At 41.2% G+C, this 19,235-nt stretch overlaps 1 protein-coding gene across 1 annotated transcript; it reads left to right on the top strand.

Annotated features, from left to right (window-relative positions):
- Positions 1 to 338: 338 nt before the first annotated feature.
- Positions 339 to 12,472, top strand: LOC105921447 (RNA-binding protein MEX3B). Its single transcript, XM_036143841.1, has 5 exons — positions 339 to 1,414; positions 4,062 to 4,300; positions 4,406 to 4,451; positions 7,521 to 8,269; positions 8,363 to 12,472. The coding sequence occupies exons 1-5, from the start codon at positions 811 to 813 to the stop codon at positions 8,768 to 8,770; spliced, it is 2,046 nt and encodes a 681-aa protein (XP_035999734.1). The 5' UTR covers positions 339 to 810; the 3' UTR covers positions 8,771 to 12,472.
- Positions 12,473 to 19,235: the final 6,763 nt, after the last annotated feature.

Here is a 19,235-nt window from a genome sequence, read left to right as displayed (position 1 = left end):
TTATTTATTCATTTTTAGAAGGATAAACCAATAGACAGATCCATGGTAAGACTTGAAAGTTGATGTTCATGTACACTCCAATATAATCAAACAAAATAAATAAAATTAAACATACAAAAAAAAAATGTATTACTTCCCAACAATGTTACTCTGTGTTGGCACTTTACATTATGTTGTTAGCGCATTGAAGTTTGAGTTGGTAATTAATGTAACTATGAAAAACTTGGAGAGGTTTGAATACTTTTACAGACAGCTTATAACGTATATGTAACTTATTGCTCCCCAAGGGTGTTGGGTTAAAAGCAGAGAACAAATTTCATTGTAATGTATGTTTCAATGTATGTTTCAATGATAATAAAGATGATATAACTATTACTATTGTAAAAACATTGATATTTAAAAACAGAATGATGGCGGTGCATTTACAGGACGTGTCGTAGTAGATAGTTGAATTACGTAACTATCGCAGTAATGTAGGCTACATGTAAATTATAAAGTGATATAACCTAATAATAACAACACACCACCCCTCCATGTTTCATACACCAGTCTCGCTGCCAACACTGACAAAGTTGACGCTTAGAACGAAGTCTCGCGATAGCTAGTACGAGATATCGCGAAGGGAGGGCTGCATGGAAAGCTGAAAAGACAAAACAAAAGCCCCACATTTCAGCTAACAGGCGCTGGTCGCTTTTTTAATTTAATTTTATTTTTTTATCAACCAAAAAAAAAAAAAAAAAGAAGAAGCCGATTTCATTCGCGTCTCGTACCCTCTTCAACTTAGCGGCACTATCCGGTAGGTTTTGCAGGATGCCAAGCAGCACGTCTTTGTTGTTGGAGGCCGACGAGGGAGAGTCCGAGGTCCCGCCGCCGCTGGTGCACGCTTTCGCCGGTATGGGCCTCGAGCACCACGGCAGTCAGAGCCGGGCTCCCGAACCATCAGATGAGGTTTCCTTTAACCATCAGCTCCCGGCAGTGTCCCATTTCAGTATCCTCGGTACGGTCCTCGACTTGAAGCCTCTCCCGCTGCATCGGCCGCCCTCGGGGGATGAAGCGAACAAAACGGCAGAGGACGAAGAGCTAGAAGCCATAGCGGCCGGTTCTTCGGGCTCGTTGCTAGCGAAGGCCCACCGCCACCAACACCTCCCACCGGGGCAGAGCGGCACCGCGATGGAGCCGCCGCCGCATGTCGAAACGGTGTTGCTGTACAACGGAGACGAGCGGGACGATGGCGGGCTGGGCAGCGGCTCTCTGCCTCCGGGCGGCAGCATGGTGATGCTGCCGCCCGGCGTGTTCGGCGACTCGGGCTACGAGACCGAGCACTCGCTGCTGAGCCGGAGAAAGAGCGTCAACACGACCGAGTGTGTGGCGGTGCCGAGCTCCGAGCATGTCGCCGAGATTGTGGGCAGACAGGGTAAGGTCTCTCCCGCAGTGTTTGGTTTGTTTATGGGCCGACATTAGACTCATAGTGGGGTTTCTTCAAAATTATAATTTTTTTTAGGTGAGATAAAAGATTTGGAGGTTTAAAATAAGTTAATAGAATGACGTATTGTTTAGCACTCTGAGCTAAAACGACGCTGAAGTTAGCCTCTGATTCGGTGCCTTCACCCCCGAGACTCCGCTTGGATAAAGGGCCATTTGACTGCATCTAATCATGGAGACTCCAGATCCTCCTTTTTATCCACTCTAGAAAAATAAAATAAAACTGTACATATTAAATTTGGTTTTACTATTTAAAAAAATGCATTATCTTAGGCGGGATTTGGAGATTAGGGAGCCTTTTATTTAATGTGTAAAAACTCACAATAGCGCAGTTTTTAGGCTTTTGTTGTTACCATACCTGCTTTACATTCCAAAAAAAGGGTAAAAAACAAAGCAACTGGACTTGTTTTCCAGTTGCTTTGTTTTTTTAACCTTTTTTTGGAATGACCATGACCTGGATGACTGAGAATCTTCACCAGCATACCTGCTTTACGACCTTCACAAGTGTTCTTGATGGGACATATACAGCTTTTAAAATGGTCCAATATGAATATAAGTATTGTGAAAATCTTGTTTCTTATTTGTAAAAACATTTCTGTTAAGTTTGTAAAATAAAAAAAATATACTGTTACTTTTAAGGTTGCGTTATGCAGCTAAACATACGCATTTTATAGAGTTTTTGTGAGATGGGACAAAAAATTCATGAACTGTTTTTTTATATAGTCTAGTATTGAGTCTAGATGTAACCAACTTATTAAGTGTATTTTCTTCTTTTTTTTAAAGTCGGACACGTTTGGTTCCTTACAAGCCATAAAACCCCATTAAAAGTAACACTTTTTTATCAGCTCATTTGAAAACTGTGTGTAATATAAATGGATGAGTGTTTTTTTGTTTTGTTTTAAACAAGTATTTTATTTATTTAGTTATGTACTGGAACTAGAGTGGATTATGACTTGAATAAAGCGGAATGGCCCTTTAGTCAAGAGTCAAACCGGAAGTTACAAACCACACGCCAACTTCAGTGTTGCTCAGCTACAGCGCTTAGGGTTAGCTTATGCTAGCTTAGCTAGCTGTCCCTGCTAACTGGGTCAACACCACCCTCGCCCAACACCCTAAAAAAAGTTTACATATTAACTTCGTGCTCACGCCAGGTTGCTAAAACCCTCTCCTGAATTGTGTCATATAGTGAATGCTTTTGTGTATTTTATGGACGATAAAAAACGAGCCTTAGCCGAATCTTGTCGTGCTCCAACCGGCTTTGCTTTGTCTCGAAGAAAAGAAAAGAGAGCTGGTCACCATTGCTGTGCCACATCAGCTGTGGTAGATTTAGCTTGCTCCTTGGATGCCGTTGACGATTTACGTCTATTTCAAGATAATAAAAAAAAAACATATATATATATTTTTAATGTAAAAACTGCCTCCTCCTTTTACGTAGGACTTTACATAAGCCTGGCATAGATTGAGCTGGCTGGGTCAGTGTTGTTATGTAGTGTTTCAGACCAGGTGGGGGGAGGGTGCATGCTTGTTGACAACAACAGGAAATGGCTCTGGTGATAATGCTGGACTCTCAAACCACTGCTGCTAAAAGGAATATTTAATTCATAAGCCCGGCTACTTGGAAGTAGAGATAATGGCTGGAAAGGACACCGTGCTGGAACAGAGATCAGCCCGAGACGGTTTACCTTTCACAAATACTTTTCTTTGTGGCCCCGAAACTCCTACACAGCCTGAGAAACTATGGATTTTAATCTGTTTTCCAGGTCTCTATAAATATGAATACCTTATTGCTTTTCTTATTCCCCTTATTCTTTATCCTTCCTTCCTCTTTTCTTCCTTTGATATGTCCCAATTTTTTCCTTCTTCTTGTCTTTCCCAACTTTTGTCCTCTTATTTGGCGACCTCCACTTGTCCATTCCCTGTTCCTCCTGTAATTTCTTTCCCCTCATTCTTTATTCTTTGTCTTATTTCTTGTGTCCTGGCTTCTTTCCTTCCATGTGTCCTTTATTTTTTCCCTTCCCCATGACTTTCTGTCATTGTTTCTTTACTTTTCTCCTCTGTTCCTTGTGTCTTGTCTTTTGTTATCCATCCATCCCGTTTCGTGGTAACTATCCATGCCACACATCAATTTACAGTTCTTCTCTTTCATCCCTTTTAAACATTTCCAACCTGATTGTCTTTTTTAGGTGAGAGTTGATCAGATTTTAGTTTTAGTTTAGAAACATTGACAGGTTTTGATTAGAAATGTCAAATATAAACCAGCTGCATTACTGTTCTCGATGGTATAAACTGCAGAGGTCTACGTCTTTGCTGGAAAAGATGTATAAAAGAGGCGCCCAGGATTAACCCTTTGGGTGGTTTGACGCTTTACTTGTCCATAGCTGCATTAAGTTGTTCCAGCATTAATTAAAAACATTGCTGTTTTTGTTTAAAGATACATTGTTCAGAGAATCGTTTAAGTGCAACTTCCTACGGGAGAATAAACATTATTTTGCTTCGCTGTTGTGCTTTGTTTTCAGACCAAATGAGATTTTTTTCTTTTAGCTTGTATCCTTTTTTTGCTCTCCTGATGTTCCCCCCAGGCTGTAAGATCAAGGCGCTTCGAGCCAAGACAAACACCTACATAAAGACGCCGGTGAGGGGAGAGCAGCCCGTCTTCGTCGTGACGGGCCGCAAAGAAGACGTGGCCATGGCCAAGAGGGAGATCCTGTCCGCGGCCGAGCACTTCTCCCTGATCAGAGCCTCTCGGAACAAGGCGGGCCCTCTGTCTGCTGTGACCGGTTTAGGGGCCCCCACTCTACCTGGGCAGACCACCATCCAGGTCATCATCCACGCCACCTGTTGACGGCGGCGTCGTCCGCCACCATCTCTTTAGACGTTAGTGTTGTGGCGTTGAAGAGGTGGTAATGTTTGTTTGTCCCATCAGGTGCGGGTCCCGTATCGCGTCGTCGGATTGGTCGTGGGCCCCAAAGGTGAGCGCTTAGTTGATAGTTGCTCCTGTGAATGTTTGTGTGCTCAGTTTACTTGAGCTCACGTTGTAAAAGAAATAAAAGCATAATCAGCTGTGTTCGTTTTGCTGGAGACTTTAAGAATAACCACTTTAAATGTTTTTTTTTAACAGCTTGTCTCACTTCCCTTTTTCCTGAAAATAACCCTTTATTCGTGCTGTGGAACAGCATGAGACGAGCAGTCTTGTGATTTATTTTTTTCACATTAATGTTTCCAAGGGTTAACAAAAGCAGTGACCTGTTCCCATAGCTGTAAAAGCTCTTCACTCGTCTTGGTCTGCTCAAAAGCTCTGCAGCTCATCGGTAAAAATCATTTATAAACAACTCTCAGGAAACTACATTCATGAGATGAGGGCAGTAAAAAATCAAAAATGTTGCTTTTTTTTTTTTTAGGATATTTTAATTTGGTAAATACACATAGGGATTCTGGCTCTATTTCTAGACATCCATTCATTTTCTTCTTCTTAGTGTTGGCCTTTTTAAAGGTTTCTGTCCTCAGACTGGATTTTAGTGTTTCACGCTATATCCAGGTGAGTCATCAGAGCAGCCTGCAGTTAAAAGCTGTAATTATTGCCCTGCTGAGTTTCTTTAAAGCCAAGGTTTATTATAATCGTCACCACCATCTGAAGGAGGGTAATTATTGATGTATAGGGCCTTGTGTGGAGTTTTGCTTGTGGTTTTGTCAGCTTCTCCAGCTGCAGTTGGTGACAGGTCTGTTTTTCATCCAGACTTCCCTTCGTCATTAGTACTTTAGACCTTTTGTTCCTTTTTGTGCTATTTTTTTTTAATTTTTTATTTAAATTCTATTGGAAATAAAGAAATGTAACTCATTTTACCTTTTTGTTTTAAAACACTTTTCCCCCTTTGTATTTTATGTAGCGTATTTTCGTACTATAAGTTGCATTTTTTTTCATAATTTGGCTGATCATGTGACTTGTAGACAGGTGCGCATTTTTTTTGTTCCCTTTTAATGGCACATTTTTTGACAGATGCAATTTATATTCTGGAGCGAAAAATACGGTAATCTTAATTTTGTTAATGGTACCTTCATTGGTAAATAGATAAACCAAACTTCCATTCTGCTCCTTGAAAAACATGTTTTCTAACTTGGAATATAGACTCATCAGCTACCTTGTTGCTTTTACCCGTTTTAATTACTTGTTAATACAAATGGCAAACCTTCCAATAGCACGACATTCACTAGGTTCAATTAGGAGTGCTGATGTTCAAAAACAAGGATGTAAATGATTTGGAGCACAGTATGGTTATCGGTGCCATTGGCTGAAAGAACAACCCACAAAGAGCAGTAATTAAGTCAAAACTGTACAAAAAACACACTTACATTTTGCATTCACGGTGAAATACCTTCTAAAGGCCGAAACACACCAAACCCTCTGATCTGTTTGATTAGACGGAAAATCACGTTCATGGTCCGAGCTGCGCTGCATTTTGACGGGAGATCCATGAGTCTGACAGGAAGAGAAACACTTTGGCAAAGTAAAAGATGTCCGCTTTGAGGAAAATACAAACTAAAATCTCCAAACCGCAAGGTAACCTGAAGGTTTGTCCCAGAAAACCTGAAGCTCAATAACGTCAATCATTAAAACATTTCAATGAACTGCGTACGTACTTATGGTAGGAGCTCAGAAGTACAGCAAACGGATGAGAAAACGAAACGGCGATCTTCTTTGAGCTTGTTGGAGCAGAAACTGCAGCTTTACCTTTTACTGCCCGGCTTGTTTGTGTTGAGGGAATTTGTGGTACGTTCTCTCGCCCGAATACCAGACCCAACGAGTTCAGGGGTGCGTAGAGGAAGCCACTACGCAGCCAGTAGGCGAGGAATAAAATCTGTACGGATCCGAATGTTCGGACGGTTTGGTGTGTTTTTGCCTTTTGGTTTTTAAATATTTTCTGTCGAGAACACCCGCAGTGGCAAAGTTTTAGTTTCACCTGGTTCAAATTCCGTGAAAAGAAAAATTCTATTAGCACCGTTTTCTATCAGATCGTTAAACGATTAATCACAAAAATATTCAACAGATTAATCAATTAGCTAAATTGTTTTGTTGCAACTTTAGCTATAGTTTCTACTGTTTTGCCAAACAGGAATATGTCTTTATAATTGCCATGTTGTGAGCGTTGAATTGAGTTTTTTTTAGGGTTTTGCCATTTATAATGCATTTAAAATCAGTAATAAACGCTTTATTGAGCTATGTTAGTTTACCAAGAGTATCTCTTTTTAGATTAATTGAAAGCACAATTGATAGATTAGCTGATTTGTAAAGTATCTGATAGCTGCAGCATTAGAGAGCAGAGCAGAAAGGTGATGGAAAGGAACATTATTAATGTAATTAATATTTTCTTGGCTCAGTTGGGGCCCCTGAATACCAAATGAGCGTAGTTTAAACGACACAGACTGAGTACTCCAGTGGCCCTCTGCCGTCGGCTGATCTGATCGTGGTAGAAAACCTTTAGAAGTGTGGTGAAACAGGAGATTCACAGCATGGATGTTGAGCTGGGAGATGCTGTCATGCCACTGAACCATAATCTGCCAAGAGTGTTTCAATGCCCCGTTGAATCTATTCCATAAAGAATGAAGGAAATGTGAATTAAGGCTCAGGGCTGCTGCTTCGGGCTAAATGAGGCCCAACCCGGCAGTAAGGCAAGGCAAGTCAAATTTATTTATATAGCACAATTCAGTACAAAGACAATGCAAAGTGCTTTACATGATTAAAATGTAGCAAAATAAAAGCAAGTAGAAATAAAATGTAGATAGAAAATAGAATAAAAGCAAGTAGGGATAGAATGTAGAAACAAAGAAGAACATTAAAAGCACCTTTCTGCAGACCAGTAGCTAGGTGTGGCCGATAAAGAGGCAGGTACGATTTAGAAGTAGGGGAATAAATGCATGACTTTGATATAAATCTGCATCTGTCAGACAAAATGATTAACATTTCCCTAATTTTAAGTAACTTTTCACTGAAGTAAGACATTTCTAAACCCAAAGTGACTTTTTTTTCTGATCTCGCCCTGCAGGAGCCACCATCAAGCGCATCCAGCAGCAGACCCACACCTACATCGTGACTCCGAGTCGGGACAAGGAGCCGGTGTTTGAGGTGACGGGGATGCCGGAGAACGTGGACCGGGCGAGGGAGGAGATCGAGGCGCACATCGCCCTGCGCACCGGCAGCTGCGGGGGCGTGGAGGCGCCGGGCGTGGACAACAGCGACTTCCAGTTCAACGGCACGGACGTCAGCTTCGAGTCCTCGGCGAACCCCGTCGGCCTGGGAGAGGCCGGGTGGCTCCACGGCGGCGCGTCGTCGCCGGGCGGCGGCGGGGGGGGAGGAAGCTTGTTGCCGGTCAGCATCAACGGTACGCAGCGGGCCAACAGCAACATCAGCAGCGCCGCCCGCATGTCTTCCACCTACCGCAACGACAGCTCCAGCTCTCTGGGCAGCGGCTCCAGCTCGGCCGACTCCTTCTACGGCGGCGGGAACGGGAACCGCATGGCCGACTTCAGCCCGACGTTCCCCTTCAACGCCAACGCTAACAACAACAACAACAGCACGAGCAGCAGCAGCACAAGTTTCTGGTTCGGCGACAGCCTCCTGGGCGTGGGCTCCGAAGAGCTCCTCAGCCTGGGAGGCGGGGGCTCCTCCTCCTCGGGGTTGGAGCCGTTAACCATTTCCACTGCCCATACCTCGCAGCCCGCTGCCCCACCGCACATCTGGAGCCCCTTTGTGGACCAGCAGTCACTTCAGGCCTTTGACTCTCTGCAGTCCCAGGTAAGTGCCTCTGCAGACGCTCGATCGAGACCTCCACCCCAGTTAGCGTCGTAGTTGTGGTTGTCTACAGACCGCTGCTGTTGATTTCTGCAGACCAGCCAACCCGGCACCCCCCGCCTCTCCCCGACTTTCCCCGGGACCGACGCCCTGGAGCACCCTCAGGCCCAGCGTGTTCACCGACGGCCTTTCGGGTCGGCCGGAGCCCTCGACGTCCACAGGATCCCCTCCTACAGCTCGGCCTTCTCCTCCTCCGGCGACAGCACCACCTCCTCCTCGCCGCCCGAGTCCTCCTTCTCCTACCGGCCGGGCGTGGGGTCGTCCGGCAGGGGGCAGGAGATATGCATCCAGTGTATGGACAACCAGGTGATCGCTGCCTTGGTTCCCTGCGGCCATAACCTGTTCTGTCTCGATTGTGCCACGCAGATCTGCCAGGGCCCGGAGGCCGCGTGCCCCGTGTGCCTGTCCCCGGCCACGCAGGCCATTCAGCTGCGCAATATCTGATTTGTTTTCAATCCGTTTTCTCCCCTTTGATGGCTGATTCAGGGGTCCGCCCCCTCCTCCTCTCCTTCCCCCCCGACACCTGTGGCTCACAGCGTCATGTGTGGGACTTACAAAACAAGACCCCAGATCAGCGTCCCAGTCTTTTCCCGGCTGGTTTTAATTTGACAAAGGTGCAGAGAGAAGAGGAAGCGGGATGGGTTACGGTGTTTATCCTTTCCTGTTTTTTTTTTTTTATTTTTTTTTTTATTTAGGGCATGGTTGAGGGTGCAGAGCCCAGTCCTGTGCCTGCTATTGTGAAGTCTTCTTGATTGAATAACGGGAGGGTTGGAAGCCCTCTATGTAGCATTGGGAGGGTTGGGACTTTTTTTTTTTTTTAATTATTATTCTTTCGTTTCTCATCCTAAATCTTGTTTTTTTTTTTATCTTAAAAATAATTTTCTTTCTATAATTTTATTTTTTTACATTAGAGTATATTAGAAATATATTAGGCTTTAGGGTCAACACGTTAAAATGTTTTATTTCATGTTAAACATCTCAGTTTTCTCCCACACGGAGCTCCTGAGGGTCGTTTTTTTCCCCCGCGGTTAGACTTCATAACGGCGTGGATGAAGGGAGGCACCCTGGCAAGTTTCTCTGGTTTTCTGCTCCTTTAAAAGGAGATACGGTTTTTACGTCGTCCACATTAAGAATCAGATTTTTTTTTTTTCTTTTAAAGTTGGTATGAAAACACTCCCAAGGAGGGTTTCTAAGTCCAAGTGGGTCGAACCTGTAACTGGAAAGTTTTAACACTCCATGAGCGATCTTTTTATTGTTTTTTTTTTTTTTTTTTTTTTCTCAGACCACCAGGATGTTAGGCTTCTCCAGCACGGCCGACTATACTTCAACCCGTTTACGGTAAACTCGTGCCTAATTCCCCGAGCGTAAAGGACGAAGTCGAGCGGTCTTAGCTGACGCGGTCTTAGCTTTGTTTTCAAGCGAACTTTGTGGCCTTTTTGTTTTTCTTTGGGGGGGAAAAAAGCCTCTAATAACCGTCACAACACTACCGACAAACAAACCCTGAATCTCGGGCTCGAGCGAACACAAGCTGACAGGCGGAAGCAGGAACCTGCTTGTTTCGGGTTTCCTGGCTGCATCTCGACGAAGCAAAAGTTAAGTCACTTGTTTTATACTTTTTATTTTTTTTCTTGGTATAGTTTGTTTACATCTTCGTACGGGGGAAACCACACGCTGGTGCCCCCCCTCAGAAGGCTAGGCACGTCTTTTTCAACATTCCTCCTCCTCGGTATCGTCGTCACTTATTTTTTCCAGTTTTTTTTTTTTTTTTACATGTAAGCGAGGCTCGTCATTCTTTATAACTCGGGAGCAAAACTGGCAGATGTTTCCAGCTGTGATCTTGAACAAATCTCGGTGAAATAAAAGCTGGCTGCTTTTGTTGAACTTTTTTTTTTTTTTTTTTTTTAAGCCATCTTGAAAATCGTCTCTTTAACTTGAATGTGGATGTTTGACGGCTCCATCCCGCGGCGCTCCAGTTTATTCCATACTGATGTGAAACGGAGATGAAGGCCATCCATTGCTTATTGTATTCTATTTTTTTTTTTTATTTCAGCACCTCGTCTCCTCGGCCTATTCTCAGATCATCTCAGTATTTCAGCCAGTCTGCGAAGAAATAAAGATAAAACTCTATAGAGAACAGTTTAAGTGCAGGAATACGGTTGCCAAGCAAAAGCATTCATAACAGCCACAATTTCTGTTTAGCTCATTGGGATTTCTTTGATTGACCAACAGGAAGATGATCGTTTTTTTACCAGGTGTAGCGTTTTATTATCGCGTCATAGCAAATCCAGCTGCCAGTCTTCACACATCAGCTCTTTTGTTCTTTGCATAAATAGCTCAAGCCCAGTCACTTATCAGCTGTTACTACAGATTCTTAGCTGGATTTAGGACTTGGCCATTCTAACTTAAAGATCACATGATCTCTGCCTTTTTAAATGGAGCTCTAGCGGATTGTTTGGGCTCATTGTCTTGCTAGAAGGCCAGATTCATGCAGCGAGCAGTTTTCTCTGCAGCTCCTCCAGAGTTGCCACAGACCACTCGCTACCTTAATGTTTCAGAAAAGATCCTTCCATTTCACACTTCCACCCCGACTTCCTGTTGGTCTCATCCTGGAAATCCCAATGAAAACAGGTTGTGGGTTTAATGCGACCAAATTTCAAAAAAAGCTTTTAACCGTTATTAATACCTTTTGCAAGGCACTAAGTGTTTTTTTTCTGCTTGATTTCAGGTGAGGTTAACTCTAATCTTAACAGTTTTGTGCGCCACCAAGCACAGACGTCACACTATTGAGCAGTTAGGACAAACATCCATGCATGGATTGTTTTATTTTTTTATTTCAATTTATTTGTCCATCATTCTCAAAAAGGTACACTCATGTGGAAATCATCTCAAGTATTAGCTTTATACACCAGTGTCTGCAGACTCCTGTAGGACTGAATCAGCTCAGACATGAAGATGTGGGGGGGGGGGGGTTTCACTACATAAGGTCAAGCCTGTTGCTCGCTCTCTTTTTGTGGACACTGCAGTCCCTCCAGCATTCCAGCTGCGGACAGTATTTCGGACCCATCGCTTCAACCTGAACTCTCTCTTTCCTCCGGATCAACCTCCTCCGCGGGTCGGTGAGCTTTCGTTTAGAAAACGGAACCGAACGAGACCCAAACGTGCAAAAAAAAAAAAAGAGAGAGAGAGAATAAACTCCGGATTTATCCTCCGCATCATCTGCGTACGTCTCCTCTCTTCTATCCGTCCCGGTTATTTTCATCCTCTCATCTCTACAAAGGATTGATGGTATTATCTTTTTTTTTCTCTTTCCGTACGAGGGAATGCAATACACGACCGGCCCTCGGATTATCCGCATCAACCCATTGACTTTATTTTTTTTATTATTTTTTTGTGTGTGTATGTATTATAAAGAAATTACTGTTAATGACTGAGAAATATACAGAACTTATTTTTTATTTTGTTACATTTCGTATATACATAAATATATCTATATGAAAATGTTTACAATAATATTTTAAATTTGTTTCTATTTTTACTTTTTTTTTTTTTTTTCTTTTTTTCGAGCGATCTTAGCGAATGAAGAGCTGGAAATCCAGAAATGGTTGCAGAGGAAGAAGAGTCTCAGTGCTATCTGCTTGTAGTCTAGTTAGTAGTTTACAGTATTGATGATGATTAATAGTATTGATAGCCGCCGTTAAACCTAGTCGAAAGTGGAATGTGCATCACGAGCATGTCTTCATCATTTACCGCCATTGTGGAACTTCACTGCAACTGTAAAAAGGCCAAGGATTCAAGCTGCCTGTCATGTCTGTACACCACCAAAATTAAGAACGGTATACTCTTCAGATGTATCTTCGATTATCTATCTCTCTCTTAAATACATATTGTTCAAAGCTGTACCAACGGTTCAAAAGTATTTGCTAATTTTACTACACCTTTTTGTTTTGTATATGTGTAGGAGGAGTCTTAAGGCATATAAATTCTTCAAATTAAGTCAGGAGTTTAAAGCAGACTATATTTTATAATGGCCTTTTAAGTTATTGCGGCCAAAGCACTGATATTATATATTTGCTGTAAAGAGAATTTTAAGAGTTTTATTTTTCTGATATTAAAGTTACGTAATAAAGACGGTTTCATTTTAAGCCACTTTTGATCTCTGTCGTTCTTTTTCTATGTTTTTTTTATTTTTTATTTATTATTATTATTTGTTGGGTTATCTTTGAGCTCTAAAGTTGGGCTCCACATAGACGCTGCAGGCTTCCTCGGCTCTGAAACTATCTACTAAATGTTTACAGACTTTCTATATCTGAGCCCCAATCAGGGCACTTTGTATCCTGGTCTCCTTTTTCCTTTCTATTAATCCAGGTTTATGAGTTATCCGTCCATCCAGTCATCATCAGCCTTTATCCTTTTCCATCTGCCTGTTGGTCTACGGCTGGGCAATAAGGAGTTAAAAATGATCACGCTATTTTGTGGTGATGATAGATTACCACTTCTTTTCAGTCTTTTTTTTATTTTTTAGGTAGCAGGGGATCTGTGTCACAGCAATTATTGCCCCTTAAACACGCATACTGCTCTAATAAAATCTAATCGGGCTCGATCAGGACACCTGTTGCATAAAGAGGTGAACTGCATTTAATCGTATTGTGCAACCAAAAGTGGAGGAAATTGCAAAAAAAAAAAAATAAATCCTGACAACACCAGCAGTTTTCCAGTCATTAATTGGAATTTATCGATGCCACGATAATCAAATAGTTTTAATGTTTCACGTTAAACGTCGATCCCTCCATCCATCCTTATTTCATCCATCTGTCGATTGTTCTGTCCATTCCTGTTTGATCTGAACTTGCATCCATTGTGCGCCTCTCCATCCGTCCATTTATCCATCTATCAGTTCATTTCTGTCCCGCTACCTTTTGTCTTTTTTCTTCCAGGTTTCATATTTAAAGCATAACCTCTATATAAATATCAGACGTAAATTCCTAGCTACCCTCCGTGTTTATGGCCAATAAAAAAAAATTAAATTAACTAAAATGAGAAATTAACAAAGACTGGTTCTACAAACATAATTTCAAAATAAAGATGTTTTTAAAAAAATCCTGACATTGACGACCCTAGTAAAAGACTTCTCTTCTGCGTCCTGATTATTGATAAACGTCAATTATGAATAATCCTTACTGATTATTAATACTGATCAGTAAGGGTTGCTGAAATCAGAGTATAACTACAGTCGTGGCCAAAAGTATTGAGAATGATTCAAATGTTAATATTTAAAAAGTCTACTGCTTCAGTTGTTATAACGGCAATTTGCATATACTCCAGAATGTTATAAAGAGTGATCAGCGTAACAGCAATTCATTGCAAAGTCAATATTTGCCTAGAAAATGAACTTTATCCCCCAAAACACATTTCAACGTCATTGCAGCTAACATGGTTTCAGTGATTGCTCCATTAAAACAGGTGTGGTGTGGGTGGTGATGAGGACAGCGCTGGAGATCAATCTGTCATGATTAAGTAAGAATGACACCACTGGACACTTTAAAAAGAGGCTGGTGCTTGGCATCATTGTTTCTCTTCTGTGAACCATGGTTATCGCTAAAGAAACACGTGCAGTCATCATTGCACTGCACAAAAATGACCTAACAGGAAGGAGAATCGCAGCTAGAAAGATTGCACCTCAGTCAACAATCTTTCACATCATCAAGAACTTCAAGGAGAGACGTTCCATTGTTGCCAAAAAGGCTCCAGGGCGCCCAAGAAAGACCAGCAAGCACCAGGACCGTCTCTTAAAAGTGTTTCAGCTGCGGAATCGGGCTACCACCAGTGCAGAGCTTGCTCAGGAATGGCAGCAGGCAGGTGTGAGAGCATCTGCACGCACTGTGACTCTTGGAGCAAGGCCTGGTCTCAAGGAGGGCAGCAAAGAAGCCACTTCTCTCCAGGAAAAACATCAGGGACAGACTGATATTCTGCAAAAGGCACAGGGAGTGGACTGCTGAGGACTGGGGTAAAGTCATTTTCTCTGATGAATCCCCTTTCCGATTGTTTGGGACATCTAGAAAACAGCTTATTGGGAGAAGAAGAGGTGAGCGCTACCACCAGTCTGGTCTCATGCCAACTGTAAAGCATCCTGAAACCATTCATGTGTGGGGTTGCTTCTCAGCCAAGGGAGTCAGCTCTCTCTCACAGTCTCACCTAAAAACACAGCCATGAATAAAGAATGGTACCAGAATGTCCTCCGAGAGCAGCTTCTCCCAACCGTCCAAGAGCAGTTTGGTGATGAACAATGCCTTTTCCAGCATGATGGAGCACCTTGCCATAAAGCAAAGGTGATATCTAACTGGCTCAGGGAACAAAACACAGAGATTTTGATCTTAATCCCATTGAAAACTTGTGGTTAATCACCAAGAGACGGGTGGAAAACCGAAAACCTAGGAATTCTGACAAAATGCAAGCATTGATTGTGCAAGAATGGACTGCTATCAGTCAGGATTTGGTCCAGAAGTTGATTGAGAGCATGCCAGGGAGAACTGCAGAGGTCCTGAAGAAGACGGGTCGACACTGCAAAGATTGACTTGCTGCATTAACTCATTCTGTCATTAAAAGCTTTTGTTACTCCTAATATGATTGCAATTGTATTTCTGTACGTATGTGATGACAACATCTGACATACAGACATGAAAACCAGAGGGCAGCAGATCATGTGAAAATATAATATTTGTGTCATTCTCAATTTTTGGTCACTTTTGGCCATGACTGTAGAGTAGAAGTTGATTTGATCTCCTATATTTATCTCCTTTGTATATATGCATATCTGGAGCGTGTAACGAAAGTAATTTCCCTCTGGGATTATTAAAGGATCTCTGATTCTGATATAGTGGAGGAAGATGACCACGGTCCTCTGATTCTGGGCATAGTGTCACAAAATGTCTTTGAATCTTGGAAATGTAAGATGCTCTACTGCATTCACTGGAAAAAGGGAACTATATATAAGATTTTCTTGAAATTAGTGCATTTGTCCTTGATTTGAGCAGGCAAGTTCAAATGATCTGCCGGTGGAATAAGATTTCTGCCCTTTAAAATAGGTAGAAATCATATCTTATTTCAAGTGCAGTATATCTAATTATCTTATTTTAGGGGTCAGCATACTCCTTCCATTGGCAGATAATCTTATTTACCTACTCAAATCAAGGAAAAGTGCATCTGTACTCAAAGACAACCTCTGGATTGGAAGCGAGGCCTGTCCTGTTAAACCGCCGCGCCACAGCTCAGTTTCAGGCCGTTTCACAACCTTCTTCTAGCCTCGGCCATCTTCATGTAGCGCACTAGTCGTATTTATTTTTCAGTTCTTTTGCCACGAGGTGCCATGTTGAACTTCCAGTCACCAGTATGAGAGAGGTGACACTAAACGCAACACACCTGAGTCCGTGCAACAGCATGACACCAGGGAGGGAAAATGGCTAATTGGACATTTTCACTTAGGGGTGTGATATTTGGAGGGGACAGCAAACCTGCAGTTATACAAGCTGTATAGCTACTACTTTACATCCTATCAAAATGCCATATCAGTGTTTTCCCGTGAATAGATGTGAGGTACCAAAATGTGAGGGATGTACTCGCCTTTATGTGATACTTTTTTTTTGCATTTTGGATCGAATTAGTGAAACAACGAACTTTTCAGTGCTATGATAATTTAGTCGACTCAACCTAACAATTCAGGATGTCCATTAAGTCCATTAATAAGTGCGACCCCCCCCCCGTCCTAAACAAGAGTGCCTTTATATCAGGAATTAGTGTTTTTAAAATCTGCAGCGACATTTTGAAAAGGGGAACTGCTCAACTCTGCAGAGCGAACACAGGTTGAAGGGGAATTCAGTCCGAGCTTTTTTCCAACGAGTGTTTGTCTGGACGTGATGCTTTTAGTGACATTTCTCCTACGGTTGCCATAGCAAAAGCACCCCCCCCCATCCCCTCCTTTTCATATAATTATGTGAGGGACATTAGCAAACACACAGAACCCCGTGATGCTCGCTCAGCTGCGACATACATTATTTTAGAAAGGTGTCACTTCAGCTGGAGCTTTACTGTAAAAAAAATAAATAAATAACACATGTGGTGGAAGAATTTGTTCTGAAAAACGAAGGGCACACCGTTTTAGAGAATAGCAGTCCATATTTAATCGCAGAGTGTCACATGAGAAATACAGGTAAACTTAGATCTGTTACAGTAGTCAACATTTACTCACCCGAGCCGTCTTTCGGCTGCTACAATAACTGCAAGTCGTTAAAAAATAGAAAGTAAATCTGAAAACATTTTATTTCCGCCTTAAAAAGCACAGTTTTGAATTCAAGGCGGACGCTTCCTGCAATTCCACCGGATAAACGATCGGGACTTAAAACTGCACTGAGACGGCGGACAGAGCGAGCTCCGTTTCCATTCAACTGTAAAAAAAAAAAAAAAGTGAAAAAAAAAATTTAAAAAAAAACCTCAGAAGAACACAGCTAATGATGGAAAACACCGAGGACCAAACATGCTACTGTCCAATTGTTTGATCATTTCTATCAAACTTAAATATTCAAATTATAATCAGACATTTAAAACTCAAATTCAATAGATGTTGAAACCGATATATTTTTTGAACATATACATATTTAAAAAAGTATTTATATATAAGTTTTATTTCCATATTTGTGTTTGTATTAAATTTGTATTAAATTATTATGCAGTTATTTTTTACATTAGATGATCACATAAATATTTACATCATTTATGCATTGAATTGCAGCATTTTTGGCCCTTGATAAAGGAGAATAAACCAATTTTTTGAGTGTTAACTTGTAGACTTATGTACAAAAAAATAAAAGTGGGTGAAAGGGTGTTTAAATCAAATCATTTGTCATAGAAAAAAAGAGAAACATTCTACTTGTTTTTAAATTACTTAATTAAAAGCTAGACCCCAACATTTGTGTGAAACCACCCCAGGTTGGGTGTTAAGCAGCGCTGCTTTAATGTTCAGTTTTAATTCAAAGAGAAACCAAAAACAGTCTGGATGCCGCTCCGCGCGCCTACGCTGCCTTGCTCATGAGCACAGCGTCGGCGCCACACAGCCGGCTTTAACTTTTAAATGGGAAAAGGTTTCTGACGGATTCATCCAAGCATCTGCCAGCGTTTCAAAACCAAAAAAAAAAAAAAAAAAAAAAAAAAAAAAAAAAAAAAAAAAAAAAAAGGTATTTACATGGATTTATGAGGAAGACAAGAAAATTTAAATCTGTAAAAATCTATGGAAACTGAAAAGGTAGTATGAATGCTTAAGGTGAAGAGGGTAAAAAAAAAAAAAAAAGGTGTCTTAGTGTTACATATTGTACGACGTGAATGCAATGTCCCCTCGGTTTGTGATCTTCAGTTTGCTCTGACCTAACATCCTCGCTCCTTTAGTTGAAATTAAAGTGCTACAAATAAACAAATCAATCAGAAAAAAGTAAAAAAATAAATAAAATAAAAAGAAGATATGTTGCTGTTTAGCGGGGACAAGCTCTAAACTCTCTTCTCGTTTTGCCATCAGACTTTACAGGACAACCCTGGAGAACGTAGAAAGGTGGAGTGCAGCTAGCTCTTTTTTTTTCTTCTTCAGAAAACAGAACAATTAAAATGAGCTCCTCCTGGACTTTCCTCTCTTTCATGTTTACCCAGGACTTTTTTTCTGAGAAACCATCACCTCTGGTGACCAAAACCACAGGCGAACCTTGATCTTTGCACTGAGCGATTAACATCAGCCTCTTTTCTGCTTGATTGCGCCACTTCGACTGAACAGGGAAAAAAAGATTCTCTACTTTGGTAAAAAGTTTTTTTTTTTAACGCTAATGTTAACCGAAGCGCTTTTTATGGATCTGTGACTAAAACATGATCAGAAATTTTTTTGAGCACTGCAAAAACGGGTCTAAAAATAAGTAAAATGTTCTTAAAGTTAGTGTATTTATCCTGGATTTGAGCAGGTAAATAAGATTATCTGCCAATGGAATGAGTATGTTGACCCTTTAAATAAGATAATTAGACATCCTGCACTTGAAATAAGATGATGGAGATGAGTTGTTCCCATTTTAAATGCAAAAATCTTATTCCATTGGCAAATCATTTTATTTACCAGCTCAAATCATGGACAAATATACAAATTTTAAGAAAAATTTACTTATTTTTAGTTCTGTTTTTGCAGTGAGGGCATTTGATACCGTTAAATCAGGAGGGAGACAGTCTGACTGCTGTAAAATTACTGCGCCTGGCAAAAGTATTTACAATCCCCACCCCAGACCTCTCCGTGTTTTTTCTCATGTTGCAACCATAAACGTTTATGCAGTGAATTGGAATTATATCTGATTGACCAACACAAAGAAGTGAATAATGGTTTTATACATATACTTCCCGCGGGGAAGCACGATGGGGGCTGCATCCCGCAGGGCGGGAGGCTTTTCTTCAGCGGGGAAGTTGCCGGGAATCATAGCCATTATTTAAAATGGTCTAGTCCAGGGGTCTGCAACCTGTGGCTCTTTGGACCTTCCACAGTGGCTCCTAATAACAAATTATATTTTTATTATGGTATTGAAATGTAATAATGATAAGAAAAGTAGGTTTTTAGCAGTTTTTTTTTTCTTGAAATAACTGCTTTTAATTTTCACAACAGAATGATACTAAAAGTGCCAGTAATACTTAATTTTAAATCAAAATTTTTTCGTTATGTTGGAAACTATGATTTATTTTTTACATCATTATCCCACCCATCCTCTTTTTTTTTTAAACCTCAAAATAGACATAAAGGGCGTTTCTTCAACAATGACAACATATTTCCTACAGTAGATCTTTTGTCAAAAAGTGGAACTTGTCTTTTCTCAAAAGGCCAGGCAACATTTGCGGCTCTGAA

The sequence above is a fragment of the Fundulus heteroclitus genome, chromosome 12 (assembly GCF_011125445.2).
Source record: "Fundulus heteroclitus isolate FHET01 chromosome 12, MU-UCD_Fhet_4.1, whole genome shotgun sequence".
Taxonomy (NCBI): domain Eukaryota; kingdom Metazoa; phylum Chordata; class Actinopteri; order Cyprinodontiformes; family Fundulidae; genus Fundulus; species Fundulus heteroclitus.
This window is presented reverse-complemented; position numbering and strand designations above follow the sequence as displayed.